At 36.2% G+C, this 13,289-nt stretch overlaps 1 protein-coding gene across 3 annotated transcripts in view; it reads left to right on the forward strand.

Annotated features, from left to right (window-relative positions):
* The first annotated feature begins 6,408 nt into the window (after positions 1 to 6,408).
* Positions 6,409 to 13,289, forward strand: part of LOC107586407 (guanine nucleotide-binding protein subunit alpha-11-like) — a 15,007-nt gene continuing 8,126 nt past the window's right edge. For 2 of the 3 annotated variants that reach the window (XM_016273760.1, XM_016273761.1), the window contains exons 1-5: positions 6,410 to 6,834; positions 7,545 to 7,700; positions 8,723 to 8,907; positions 10,148 to 10,302; positions 11,806 to 11,934. In XM_016273760.1, the coding sequence (XP_016129246.1) occupies positions 7,550 to 7,700; positions 8,723 to 8,907; positions 10,148 to 10,302; positions 11,806 to 11,934 (620 nt within the window). In that variant the 5' untranslated portion in view covers positions 6,410 to 6,834; positions 7,545 to 7,549. Of the gene's footprint in view, positions 6,835 to 7,515; positions 7,701 to 8,722; positions 8,908 to 10,147; positions 10,303 to 11,805; positions 11,935 to 13,289 lie in introns of all 3 variants that reach the window. The other variant, XM_016273763.1, reaches the window with a different exon arrangement.

The following is a 13,289-nucleotide window of genomic DNA, read 5'->3' on the forward strand; positions in this document are numbered from 1 at the left end:
GACAGCCTGAATGTGGATTTCCTCAGAGATAGCACTCTGTACACTGGCTGAAGAGTTCCTTGGAGCAAGTTTCTGGCCTCATCAGTCCAGAAGGCAAACCGCTGACCATGCCTTTCAAACATCAACAAGATTAATCTAAAGTACTGCCAAAAGGACAGGCTAATAACACATATTGTGGTGCAACCAAGCAGTGAGCCCAGTTTAATTATGAAAGGCGATTTATACTTAACTAATATGTTAAAACAATGAGTATCAAACAAGTTTTCACACTAATACAGTAAGCTACAGGTAAATCTGACACATCTCACATCAACATGCTTTTATCATCTTTTTAAGTTTAATTAATGTGCTGGCTAGATTTACTTATTGTAGTCATTATGTCAACAAGGTTTAGCTTAATTAAATCATTGCCACGAATTAAGAACATCGTAATAATCAATAAAACTAGCAATCGGGAATTCATTATTATTTCTTAGCAGTTCTCACGTTGGCTACGTAAACTTTGCATCGTTTTAAGGTTATAAAATAAAACTTAATTGAAAATCGGTAAAGTTACTCACTCTGATTGCTGTCCATGTCGTCCATCTTTAGTGATCCAATTCGGTAGGTGGCGCTGTTACAAAATAATAGGGTCCTAGAACTGCGGTCCTAGAACTGCGGTCCTGAAACTGCAGCCTCCGGTTGTGCAGGAACATACTATTGGATTTTTTTGACCCTGGCAACACGATTGCGGACATATGATTGGATAAAAGTATCTAGTATAAACATATACTGCTGGAAGCAGTGCAACCAAGAGAAAAGCTATGAAATGAAGAGAATAGACTATTGGAAATAATTTAATACACATTCATGGAAAAATATATGAAAACTAAATCAGTGATTCTGATAATGTTTAGGCCAGCAGAGAAGGCTTTGCTGGCCCTGACGGCCCACCACTGCAGTAATCTAACCTTGTTGAGGTGAATGCATGAACGATAGTCTTCAAATCGTTAAAAGTACGATTTTTTTAAAGCTTGCAAAGTCCCTTAAGCTGCAGAAAGCTGGCTCTTACTACAGAAGTTACTGTTAGTGGAGTTAGATTCCGGAATGAATCAGTGCTTTATTGATGCAATTGGGTGAACGATAGAAAAAGTATTTACTCCTCAACCCCTAAAAAAGTATTTTCTATATAGTATGAATGTGTGAAGTATGAATGTAATTTGGATATACTCAGAGGCGGACAGTAACTAAGTACATTTACTTGAGTATTATTTTTTAACTTGATAGTCTTCAAATCGTTAAAAGTAAGATTTTTTTAAAGCTTGCGAAGTCCCTTAAGCTGCAGAAAGCTGTCTCTTACTACAGAAGTTACTGTTAGTGGAGTTAGATTCCGGAATGAATCAGTGCTTTATTGACGCAATTGGGTGAACGATAGAAAAAGTATTTACTCCTCAACCCCTAAAAAAGTATGTTCTATATAGTATGAATGTGTGAAGTATGAATGTAATTTGGATATACTCAGAGGCAGACAGTAACTAAGTACATTTACTTGAGTATTCTTTTTTTATTTAAAGACAAATATTGTACTTTTCACTCCACTACATTTCTATCAAGATCCTGGAAGTAGAAAGTTGTTACTATGTAGCAGCTTTGAAAGTCAGTGGGTGATTTTTTTCTTCTCTTTTTCACAGTTTATCAGTAATCACTCTTGTAGGGCTACATGAAGTGATTTCTCAGCATTTTTTTAACACTGACCAGTTGCAAATGTGATATTTATAAGTTAATATTGTGGAATATATTAGACACAATATTGTCTAATTTTGCTAAATTGTGTAAGTGAAAATATTACCTATAAAGCCACAGAAGAACTGTTGTGCATCTCCTAATAAAACACAATAGGTGTGGGACTGAAGCTGCACTGCACATACCGTTCTGTGTGTGTCATCAAAGTACAGCGAGAGCGATTAGACAGCATTTTATAATTTTTGTTTTGATGTCAAATAAGTCTTGCTGTTTTGCTTTTTTGTTAAAGCAGTGTTGCTGTTGTAAAGTTGTACAGCTACAGTTGTGTTGCTGGGTTTTAAAGCAGGTTTGATTTTGTTTCTTCCTTATCACTCTGTATTTACAGAATTTCACTGTCCACTCTGTTCATATGTGGATGAATGGTTACACATAGATGTGTGCACAATGTCAGAGCTGTGTGAGATCACTACCATACTGCTTTTGTGGGGGTGGGTATAGGGTGTTAATTGTTTTTTCCCCATAGGTTTTTAACATTCTAAAAGCTCTTTATTCCAAAGATACTACAAGCTAGTCAGTGTATTCAGCAGGTGTAATGTATTCTAAGTTGCTTCAGAAGTATTGCAAGTAAGTACAGCGAGAGCGATTAGACAGCATTTTATAATTTTTGTTTTGATGTCAAATAATTCTTGCTGTTTTGCTTTTTTGTTAAAGCAGTGTTGCTGTTGTAAAGTTATACAGCTAAAGTTGTGTTGCTGGGTTTTAAAGCAGGTTTGATTTTTCTTTCTTTCTTATCACTCTGTATTTACAGGATTTCACTGTCCACTCTGTTCATATGTGGATGAATGGTTACACATAGATGTGTGCACAATGTCAGAGCTGTGTGAGATCACTACCATACTGCGGGGTGGGTATAGGGTGTTAATTGTTTTTCCCCCATAGGTTTTTAACATTCTAAAAGCTCTTTATTCCAAAAAATTCTACAAGCTAGTCAGTGTATTCAGTAGGTGTAATGTATTATAAGTTGCTTCAGAAGTATTGCAAGTATTACGTACAACAATAAAACTTGTGCATTGACATAAAAAAGGAAATTTACTTTTGGTACTTAAGTACTTTTAAAAGCAAGTACTTCTGTACTTTTACTTAAGTAAATATCTGTCTTTACAACTTTTACTTGTAATGGAGTAATATTTGACCAGCCGTATCTGTACTTTCACTCAAGTAATGGACTTTGTCCACCTCTGGATATACTACATTTGCCATGTTGTCTTGGTCATGTGACCTACCAGCATTAGTTGCTTTGTTTCACTGCTATGCACAAATCCTCTTCTGTGGCCTCATGGGATAGTAAAGTGTCCACTGGATGCACTCTTCAGAAACTAGTAGAGGTAGTAGGTCTTTCAGGTACTTTTTGCCTGCTGTTTCTTGAATACTGTGAATTCTGACATTCTTATCTTTTCACATACTGTTTTTGCCAATGAAGTATGCATATCATATATAATGCACTATTTAGGGGACTGCCATTTGTAGCAGTGTCCGACACCATGGGTCTTTCCCAATACCCACACCTGTGGTCTTTGCACTTGACCACTGGTCTACTTACATCATGTATTTCCAGAATTTGGCCCAAGTGCTCAAGTGCGCATTAAGACAAGTGTGGATACAACTTTTAATTACCCAATGGGACACTCTGACAATACTGTTGTAAAAATGCTTTTATGTTGCTTTGTTTACACATTTAGTATTTTCAATACTTTGCACTTTAAAGTAAACTTACAAATGTACTTTCAGTAGTCCATATGTAACGTCCAAAAGTATTTAATTGTGCTTCTAATTAAGTGATAAAAAGCAGTTGTAAACATTTTACAAAATACACAGACTCATCTCTGTGCCAATAAAATGTGCAACACTATGTTTTACTACCAAAATTATATGTAATATCTAGCTAATTTAACTTACTCTGTGTGTGTTTACGGCACTGAGCATTTGGCATTTTTCCGACCTGGGACAGCACTTCCTGTGATGTGCACGTGCACTCAAGTGGCCAAGACTGCAAGCAAGTGTGAGTATTCAACCCCATGATGCACAAAAACAAGTGTACTACTAATGTACACTCAACGACTAGCCACTACACTACAGTACCCACGCATTTGAGCATCGTGCCAAATGAATTCCCGCATCTTGCCAGAATATGGCATCTGCAGCATTTCCGGCACACTCAGTGTGTCTTTCAGTGGACTAAATTAGTAGAGTAATGTAGGAAATAATGAATGAAGAGTTTGTGGGAGTTATTTTTGGATATAGCATCAGTATTTTTAAACAAATCAGTTGAGTGAATGACTTTCATTCTCAAATTAATGTTCTGAACGAATCGGTTTAGTGAATGCATAAATGCAGCCACTTGTTGCCACCTACTGGCGTAACAGCATAACCTGCAGAAAGAACGACTGGAAAATCCCCACCATAATGTGCAAACTGACAATCTGTAAAGAGCAATGAAAAGTCCTAGTGCTGTTGGAACGTTGCTGTTTTATAGACTGTAGCGCCAGTTAACACTGGACCAGTCAAAAAAGCTAAATGAAACACGATGTTGAGGATTTCCAGGAACCCTGCACATACACATTAACAGAATATCATCTATTCTTTAGGGCAATAAGGACCCAGTGTCTTCTTGTAACCAAAAAGCCACAACATCTCATGAAAGTCCTAGTGCTGTTGGAACGTTGCTGTTTTATAGACTGTAGCGCCAGTTAACACTGGACCAGTCAAAAAAGCTAAATGAAACACTTCCAGGAACCCTGCACATACACATTAACAGAATATCATCTATTCTTTAGGGCAATAAGGACCCAGTGTCTTCTTGTAACCAAAAAGCCACAACATCTCATGACCATTTAAATCTATAATGCAAAAGCAGAGGATACATACATTTTCCACTGAAAATAGGTCATTTAACAAAAGCAATAAAAAGTCATAGCCTACATAATGTTGTAAATCGAAGCACATGCTTCGGTTTGATCTCATTTAAAGCGGTTCAACAAATCCAAAACATTCGAATCATTTTAATATCAAAACTAAATCATCCTGGATGCCTGGATTTACATCTTTATTGTATTGCATTTTGCATGTGAAACAGAGAATGAGCTCTGCCAAGAAACAATTTTGAATTTGCATGGAGTAAGCAGCAATTCTACAACAACAGCCCTCACAATTTTACTCCAAAGTTTGTTTTGATTCTACTTGCCTTGCATAACTGAAAGCGTAGCTGTCATCTTCCATCAGGTATAGCCTACTTTCCAGGTCACTTCTTCCATTCGTATCAGCTGCCCATCACATTTTTGTTTGTTTGGATTTTCTAATTCAATGAAGCATCATTGAAGAGTTATGAACTTTATCTGTACAAAAACAATCTGTTATGCTGCTTTATACTGCAAACTGGTATTTGTAATATGTTTTAAAATGTATCATAATTATTACAAATACTGCCTTGTAGCACAAACAGTTTTACGGTTTACTGCATTTCGTTATTCTTTACTTATTTACTGTAGCTAATGAAGCAGAAGTCTCGCATATTCAAAGAAAATGGCTTACTCTTTGCATTGCACATAAGGTGGATGCAAGAGTAAAAATTACTTATTGAAAAAAAACTAAGATTATTGGAGTATGTTTTTTAAAGAATATTCAGTCTTCCTACTTCAAAATTACACATTTAATTTAGTGTTACTTGGGTTTATTTGTAATTATTGTCAAATGTACGTGCCATTTCTGCATGAAAATTGTTTTTAAATTTTATATAAGCTACCTATATATTTTTAAAATATCATAAATTAAGAAAGTGATATTAAAAGAACAAATTTAGTATAAACCTTATTGATGATGCACATTTTGTACAGGAAATCGGATGAGCCCAGAATATAAGCGCAATGTGCAAAGTTTCACATTAAGTGTTTGCCCATATAGGGCTCATCTGCTTGTCTTTATAAAGTATGCATCATCAAATTTCTTTTGATAGGTGATCTAATATTTGTGGCTTGGAAACAGATGGAAAATTGACAGGCTTGTGCTGCAGTTCTATGGATGTTTTGTCCTCCAGGTCTTCGAGCCAGTCACGTGACTGAAACCTATAGGTTATTGAGGAAAGTGTGTTGATATTACAATTATATTCTAGTTTAGTTGATTCTCCTAAACCGTGTTTTTAAAAAATCATGCTTTTTTTTTCTCCGGGACTTTGACTTACTTACCTGGTTCCCATGGCAATATGTGCACTATAGGCAATCTCAATATCTCACAACACCGTGAACGGCCTGATAAACCGGTTCTGCCTACAAAGACAAAAGACTGACTTCTAGAGCCCAAGAGAGAGGAGTGTCAAATACCTGCACAGCTATTCAAGAAGTTAACACCACTTGTGACTTCTAAAGCAGGTTTTGTACTTTTCTGCCTGAAACTGGATGTTTTTCTTCAATTTGATACTCAAAACTAATAATCTACACTCATCTGCTTGGGGTCATTCTTAGCAAGTAGGCCTATACTGTCAATAGCTAAGGTTTAGCGCGCATTCCACTGACGAATGGATGTGTTTCAAAACTTAGTAACCTGTCTAAATAGACGGCATTTTGGGAGATAGTATGCCCAAAAATGCGGTCTAGCACACCCCTAGGGGGGGCGTTCACACCGGGCGCGTTTTTTTCGGTGCTTTTCGGTTTATGTACGCATGCGTCAGACGGACCTTGCGTCGCGTCTCCAGCGTTTCGCGTCAAACTTTTGAAAACGCGCCCCGAGACCCTTGTGTTCTATTCCCCTAAGATGCCCCAACCCCTGTCTGAGTAGGCAGCTGACTAGATTTTGAGACAGCCCATTTTCACAGTGACAATTCGCGTTCAAGAAGGACTTTCCTGAATTGCCGGTAGAGCTGTCTGAAGCCAAGGAGGAAACATCATGTGAAGTTTTCAGAAGAATTTGGATTGTTTGGGGGGAAGCCTTTTTGAAAGAAAAAAAAACCTCTACAAGACAAAGAAGTTGGGTTAAACCCAGTTCGGCTCAGGGAGAATAGACTAATGGATCGTGTTTCGTAAAGGCATTACTGACTCCGTACCGGTGTGTCGACGAATGCAGGTAAGAGATTCATCGCGTTTATGTTGTAACGTTAATCTCTAACTCTATTCAGTTTGTTTCTGTCTTTGTGTGCGCACCTGCAATAAGTATTAGGTTTCGTCTTTTTCGTCGTAGGGGAAGTCCAAGATTTTGTAATGTTTAACAAGATTTTTCAGTAGATATCAAAAATTGAACAAATAAAAAAATGGGTTTCCCCTGAATAGTCTATTACACGCAAGCGTGTAACCCATACGTATACACTGGAATGGAATTTTATAGATATGAGGCTATACTAATAATGGAAGCTCGGCTCATTTCCGAGAATCGGTTCTTTCGAACGGTTCGCTTTAAAACGATTCAGTGATTCTATTATGTCACAACGCAATAATCTTTATCGCGTATTAGAAACTCCGTGTCCGGCAAGTAACTTTGTACCTAAATACAATTTGTTACAATAAATGAGCGTTATTTTTGAATAAAAATGCAACTTATTAATCAGTCGACCTGCTGAAGAACCTCTCAGACCGATACAGTCCTATTCGCGAACGAATCGTTCAGTCAATTGATTCACAGAAAAGTTTCGACCCAAAACAACTTCGCTATTATATGCGTTCTAAAAGCGGTATTTTGTTATCATACAGACCTAATTTTCTTAATAAGCATTACATCACATGGAATCTGTATCTCTTGATGGCTCTTCAGACGGTGTAAGGGTTATTTTTGTCCTGTAGCGGAGATGGGGGGCTGTTGGAGATGGTGCTACACGTCGTGCATCTGCTGCTTGTCTGAAGAGGAGAAGAACGCCGTCGTCATACACAATGAAATCAAAAGAATCCTTGCAGACCAGAAGAAACGAGAACGCAGAGAAATCAAAGTGCTTTTATTAGGTGAGATGCTTTAACTATTAAAGTGTTTATATATTTAAAAGTGATTAGAAGCACAACTGTGGACACTGAAAACATCAGCAAAGGAGCTGAAGACTTTCGATGTGGATAACAGGTGAGTCGATCATTGAGTCATCTTAACTGTGAAGGGAGTGAACCATTGTCTGGAAAATACTTGTCTATGCATGTTTCTACTGATGCAGTGAAATTGAAATATGTTTTTTTTTTTAAGTTGGCATAGCATGGACACTGGTTTATGCCAAATTACAGCCTGTACTAATAGTTTTTTTTTTTTTTTGCATTACTGTTGAAGAACATCAGCGAACCTGAATGACAGATTGTAGTTGTGGCAAGTTAAAATGTGGGAATAAAGGTGTTATAACTGCTTGACATGTCACGTTACCTACTCATTATTGTTGTGGCACCTACATGGAGACAGTTGTAGATGGCGAGTTAGTTAGTATGATTAATATCTTTATCAGCTTTCAAATTTGCCATGTGAGGTCTTGAGGGACACATTCTTGAGTGATCAAGTAATCAGGGAATGCTTGCCTTCTTGCCTTCTGTGGTAATGGAGTGGGTAAAAACTGCTCACACTGATTTGATGTGATGTGATGTGTGATTGTTTGCCTGTCAAATATTTGCCATTTGAGGAATGGCAAGAACAGCCTGAGTCACTGGCAACTGTCTGCTTAAATCACTTAAACCAAAACAATTAACAGTTGGAGACTTCACAGCAGAGAATGTCCCCTGATAGTGGAGGACACCTCGGTTCAAAGGCATCCAAACACGTCTGGCTGCATGCTTCCTGACCGTCTCCAGCTGTCAGTCTAAACACGATTAAAACATCTCGCTTTGTGGCTTCTCTGTTAACAGGGCAGAAAACATTCCTTTGTGTGTGAATCGTATGTTATCATTGCATGTTGCATTCCTTTCGGTTCTCCATTTTTGTCATACCATGACCTGGTTTCAGAACTAGTGTTTGACATTCCTATTCTGCTTCATGTAATATACTTTTTTTTCAGGCACCGGAGAAAGTGGGAAGACGACTTTTATCAAGCAGATGAGGATTATTCACGGCAAGGGCTTTTCTGAAGAAGACAGGCGTGGCTACACTAAACTGGTTTTCCAGAATATCTTCACAGCTATGAAGGCTCTGACAGCGGCCATGAACACATTAAAGATTCCCTATGCTAACCCGCAAAACGAGGTAACCTGCCAGAGAAAATCTCTGATTGCTTCCGAATCCCTCACAGTTTTAAATCTGAAATTAAATGCACAACGTTCCTTTGAAACGCCCCCTGATAGCACAATTTACACAAGCAGTTAGTACCTGTTTCACACACCAGGTTTCATTAAAAATTAAAATTAGCCCATAAATTACTCACCCTCAAGTCATCCTAGGTGTATATGACTTTATTCTTTCAGACGAATCCAGTCGGAGTTATATTAAAAATTGTCTTTGATCTTTCAAGCTGTTTAATGCCACTCAGCGGGTGTTGCATTGCTTCAGTCCAAAAGCACTTAATTAAAAAGCGCCCACCCTTAAAAAAAAAGTGTCTCACATGGCTCCGGGGGGTGAACAAAGGCCTTCTGTAGCGAATCGATGCATTTTTGTACGAAAAATATCCATATGCAAAACATAATAATCACTAATTAGAAGTACAAAACGAGGATTTGTAAAGAAGAATGCCGGAGAATTTCAATATAAGCCAAGAGGAGACTGGTTTTCCTTTGCTAAAGTAATGAAACTTTGCTTCCTTTGATCCTGTAAACAAACGTTGGTTTTCACGAGACTCACCGGCGCATGCGCAGCGCTGAACTCATACGTCATCCGCCCGGAACTGCTTCTGTGTACAACTGTTGGCGCAAGCAAGATTAAAGTGATTATTACGCTTTGAATCTGGATATTTATCTTACAAAAACGCATCGATTCTCTACAGAAGGCCTTTGTCCCCCCCGTGACACTTTTTTTTATGGATGGGTGCATTTTATTTAACTGCTTTTGGACTGATGCATGCAACACCCGCTGAGTGCCATGAAACAGCTTGAAAGATGAAAATGTTTTATATAACTCCGACTGGATTCGTCTGAAAGAAGAAAGTCATATACAGCTAGGATAACTTGAGGGTGAGTAATTTATGGGCTAATTTTCATTTTTGGGTGAACTAACCCTTTAAGATCACTACTGAGTTCGTATGGGCGGGGTAATTCAATCAAAATAATGTACATTAACGTAAATACTTAAATTCTGTACATTTAAATATACAAATCAACTTTTATGTAAGTGTATATATATATATATATATGTATGTGTGTGTGTGTGTGTGCAAATTATACCTAGCTGTGATAGCTGTGACAGCTGTCCTTTCAAATAGACCAGGAATATAGAAAGCATCCACACAATATTTATATAAACAAGCCTCATTTTTTGCCATTTATCTCCTTAGATCTATGGGAAACAGTTTCAGGAAGTGGAAATCCGTCAGATGACACATTTAGACAAAATGTATGTGGATGCTATCCGCCGACTTTGGGCTGACGATGGTATCAAGGGCTGTTATAGTCGTCGTAGAGAGTACCAGCTTCTGGACTCTACAGAATAGTAAGTATCTATATAAAAAAACTGGCGATAGATAAACTGGGATCAGGACCCTGACGCAAAGCCTTATATCACTCTTGGGTTGATTTTACAATATCGACCAGTTGAAGGTATATTAGCATGTTTATTACATGAATACATATCAAATAAATAAATACATGGCCATGAAATTCTGATTTGAGAGACAGCAGAATAATACAAAAAACTGAACTGAATATTTATTATTACATTTCTATTAAATGTAGTATTTGAAGTGTCTATATTCTTAGAATTATAAATTAATTATAATATCATCTAATATATACATTTATTAACTAATGTATTTGTAATATTATATTATTAAATTAATGTATTAAATCTAAAATGATCAGTATTAGAATTACAGTTATATAATTACATTAATAATATTAACAGCAAAACTGATCTAATTATTAGTATTAAAAACTAAATAACTAACTACTTAATAACTAATTACATAATAATGATCATAATTACAATACTAATACTAACATTTTATTAATATACTATATTATTAATAATTTGTATAGTACGTAAATGAATAAATTAAATTGTATATATATTTAATGAAATGTAGTATTTCTATCTGTATTTTATAATTAGAATATATTTATATTATATATTTTTATTATTTATATTAATATGCATTGTATAATTTTATTAGCTAAATTATTTGTAATATGTTATATGTATTAAATCATATATGATCAGTATTAGAATTAGTTATATAACTACATTAATAATGTTAACAAATATATTTCTAACATACATTAAAATGACTGTTATTACATCAATACTAACATATAATATTAATACTAATGTATTCATATTAACAGGAATTTTAGCAGTTAATTTTTGTCAAATGGTTATGTATATAATGTTTATGATAAAAACCCCAAAATGGTTTGTGCAGATCCAAAGGACACCATTGGAGGGCAATACAGCTGTATCTTTAGACAAGCATGCAAATCCAAGCAAGTCAGTATTGCAGTAAACCACTCAGTTGCATCAAATATTATTGAGTTATCTTTCTGTTCTCTTCTTTGACGATGATTGATGTGTTGTCTTTCATTTTAGTCATATATTATTAACACATTTTCACTCTTCAGATTGTTATAAGATGAATAATGTGTGTTTTTGTTTTAAAGTCGTTAGCTCACTTGAAACCTGTTGAATTAAGGCAGTATTGCATATTGTTAAGCACATTTCCTGTAAAGTACATCAGTGTGTTCTTGTTAATCGTTAATTTATAATCACTCCTTTACACAGTTATGCGTGTCCTTCTCGTACTCTCTTCCTGCTTCCCCGATCGTGCTTTCGGTTCTGCAAACCTGGCCATGATAAGAAACACAAACAAGCCAGGACGTTTAATTAAACTGCTGTCTAAAGCACAAACACCAATAAAGCAAAAGGCAAACATCATGGCACTTTATCACACTCACACAGTTGTAAAATGTCACACTAAACTATGTTGCTTTTTTTTTTTAGCTATATGACAAATTTGGACCGTATTGCGGCCCCAGACTTCATCCCCACAGCCCAGGATGTGCTCCGAGTCCGATTCCCCACCACAGGCATCAACGATTACTCCTTCAGTGTGGAGAAGATCACCCTCAGGTACAGTAAGGAACATTTTATAGAATTATATTATTTCATTTTCAAGTCAGTTTTTTTTTAATTGTTTTTTTTTATTTTTATATTTTATGATTTAATATTATTTATTTTTAATAATAGCTCACCCAAAAATGAAAAATAAAAAATAAAAGAATGCTGAAAATGTACTCACCCTCAGGTCATCGAATATGTAGATGAGTTCGCTTCTTCGTGGGAACAGATTTGGAAAAATTACATCACTTGCTCACCAATGGATCCTCTGCAGTGAATGGGTGCCGTCAGAATGAGAGTCCAAACAGCTGATAAAAACATCACAATAAACCTTAAGTACTCCACACCACTCCAGTCCATCAATTAATGTCTTGTTTCTAAGAAACAAATCCATCATAAAAATTTGCAACCATCACTTCCAGCTAAAATACGAGTCTTCTATCCATATTTCTTCCTCCAGTGACAATTTGTGTAGTCTGAATCAGGAGAGAAATATGCACAGATCAAGTACTGTTTACAAGCACAAACATTTAAAAACAAAAATGTTTTTTGATGTAAGAGGGCAACAGGGGATGGACTTTTTCACTGGAGGAAGCATTATTATGGATTATGGACAGTTATTTTGTCCATAAGTGATGGGTTGAAAATATCTTAATGATGGATTTGTTTCTTAGAAACAAGATATTATTTGATGGACTGGATTTGTGTGGATTACTTGCGGATTATTGTGATGTTTTTATCAGCTGATTGAACGCTCATTCTGACGGCACCCATTCACTGCAATGTATCCATTGGTGAGCAAGTAATGTAATGCTAAATTTCTCCAAATCTGTTCTGATGAAGAAACAAACTCATCTACATCTTGGATGGCCTGAGGGTGAGTACATTTTCAGCAAATTTTCATTTTTGGGTAAACTATTCCTTTAATTCAAGAACCCCCTGCGGTTTCCTCACAAACCTCCAGGGATTTGCGAACCCAGTTTCAGAAACCCTGGTGTAAGAAAAGTGGTGTTCAATAATAAGATTTCATTTCTGCCTGGCAACTACCTAGAAAACCATGGCAACAGCCAGAGGCGGACAGTAACTAAGTACATTTACTTGAGTATTGTACTTAAGTACACTTTTTGAGTATCTGTACTTTACTTGAGTATTATTTTTTGTGGGAACTTATGACTTTAACTTCACTACATTTGAAAGACAAATATTGTACTTTTCACTCCACTACATTTCTATCAAGGTCCTCGAAGTAGAAAGTCTTTACTACTGTATGTAGCAGCTTTGGTATCTGGAAGTCAGTGGGTGATTTTTTTTTTCTCTAAAATGTGACTTTCTTTTTTTCAGACAGTTTATCAGTAATCACTCTTGTA

Source organism: Sinocyclocheilus grahami, unplaced genomic scaffold, assembly GCF_001515645.1.
Source record: "Sinocyclocheilus grahami isolate Dianchi unplaced genomic scaffold, SAMN03320097.WGS_v1.1 scaffold81.1, whole genome shotgun sequence".
NCBI classification, from domain to species: domain Eukaryota; kingdom Metazoa; phylum Chordata; class Actinopteri; order Cypriniformes; family Cyprinidae; genus Sinocyclocheilus; species Sinocyclocheilus grahami.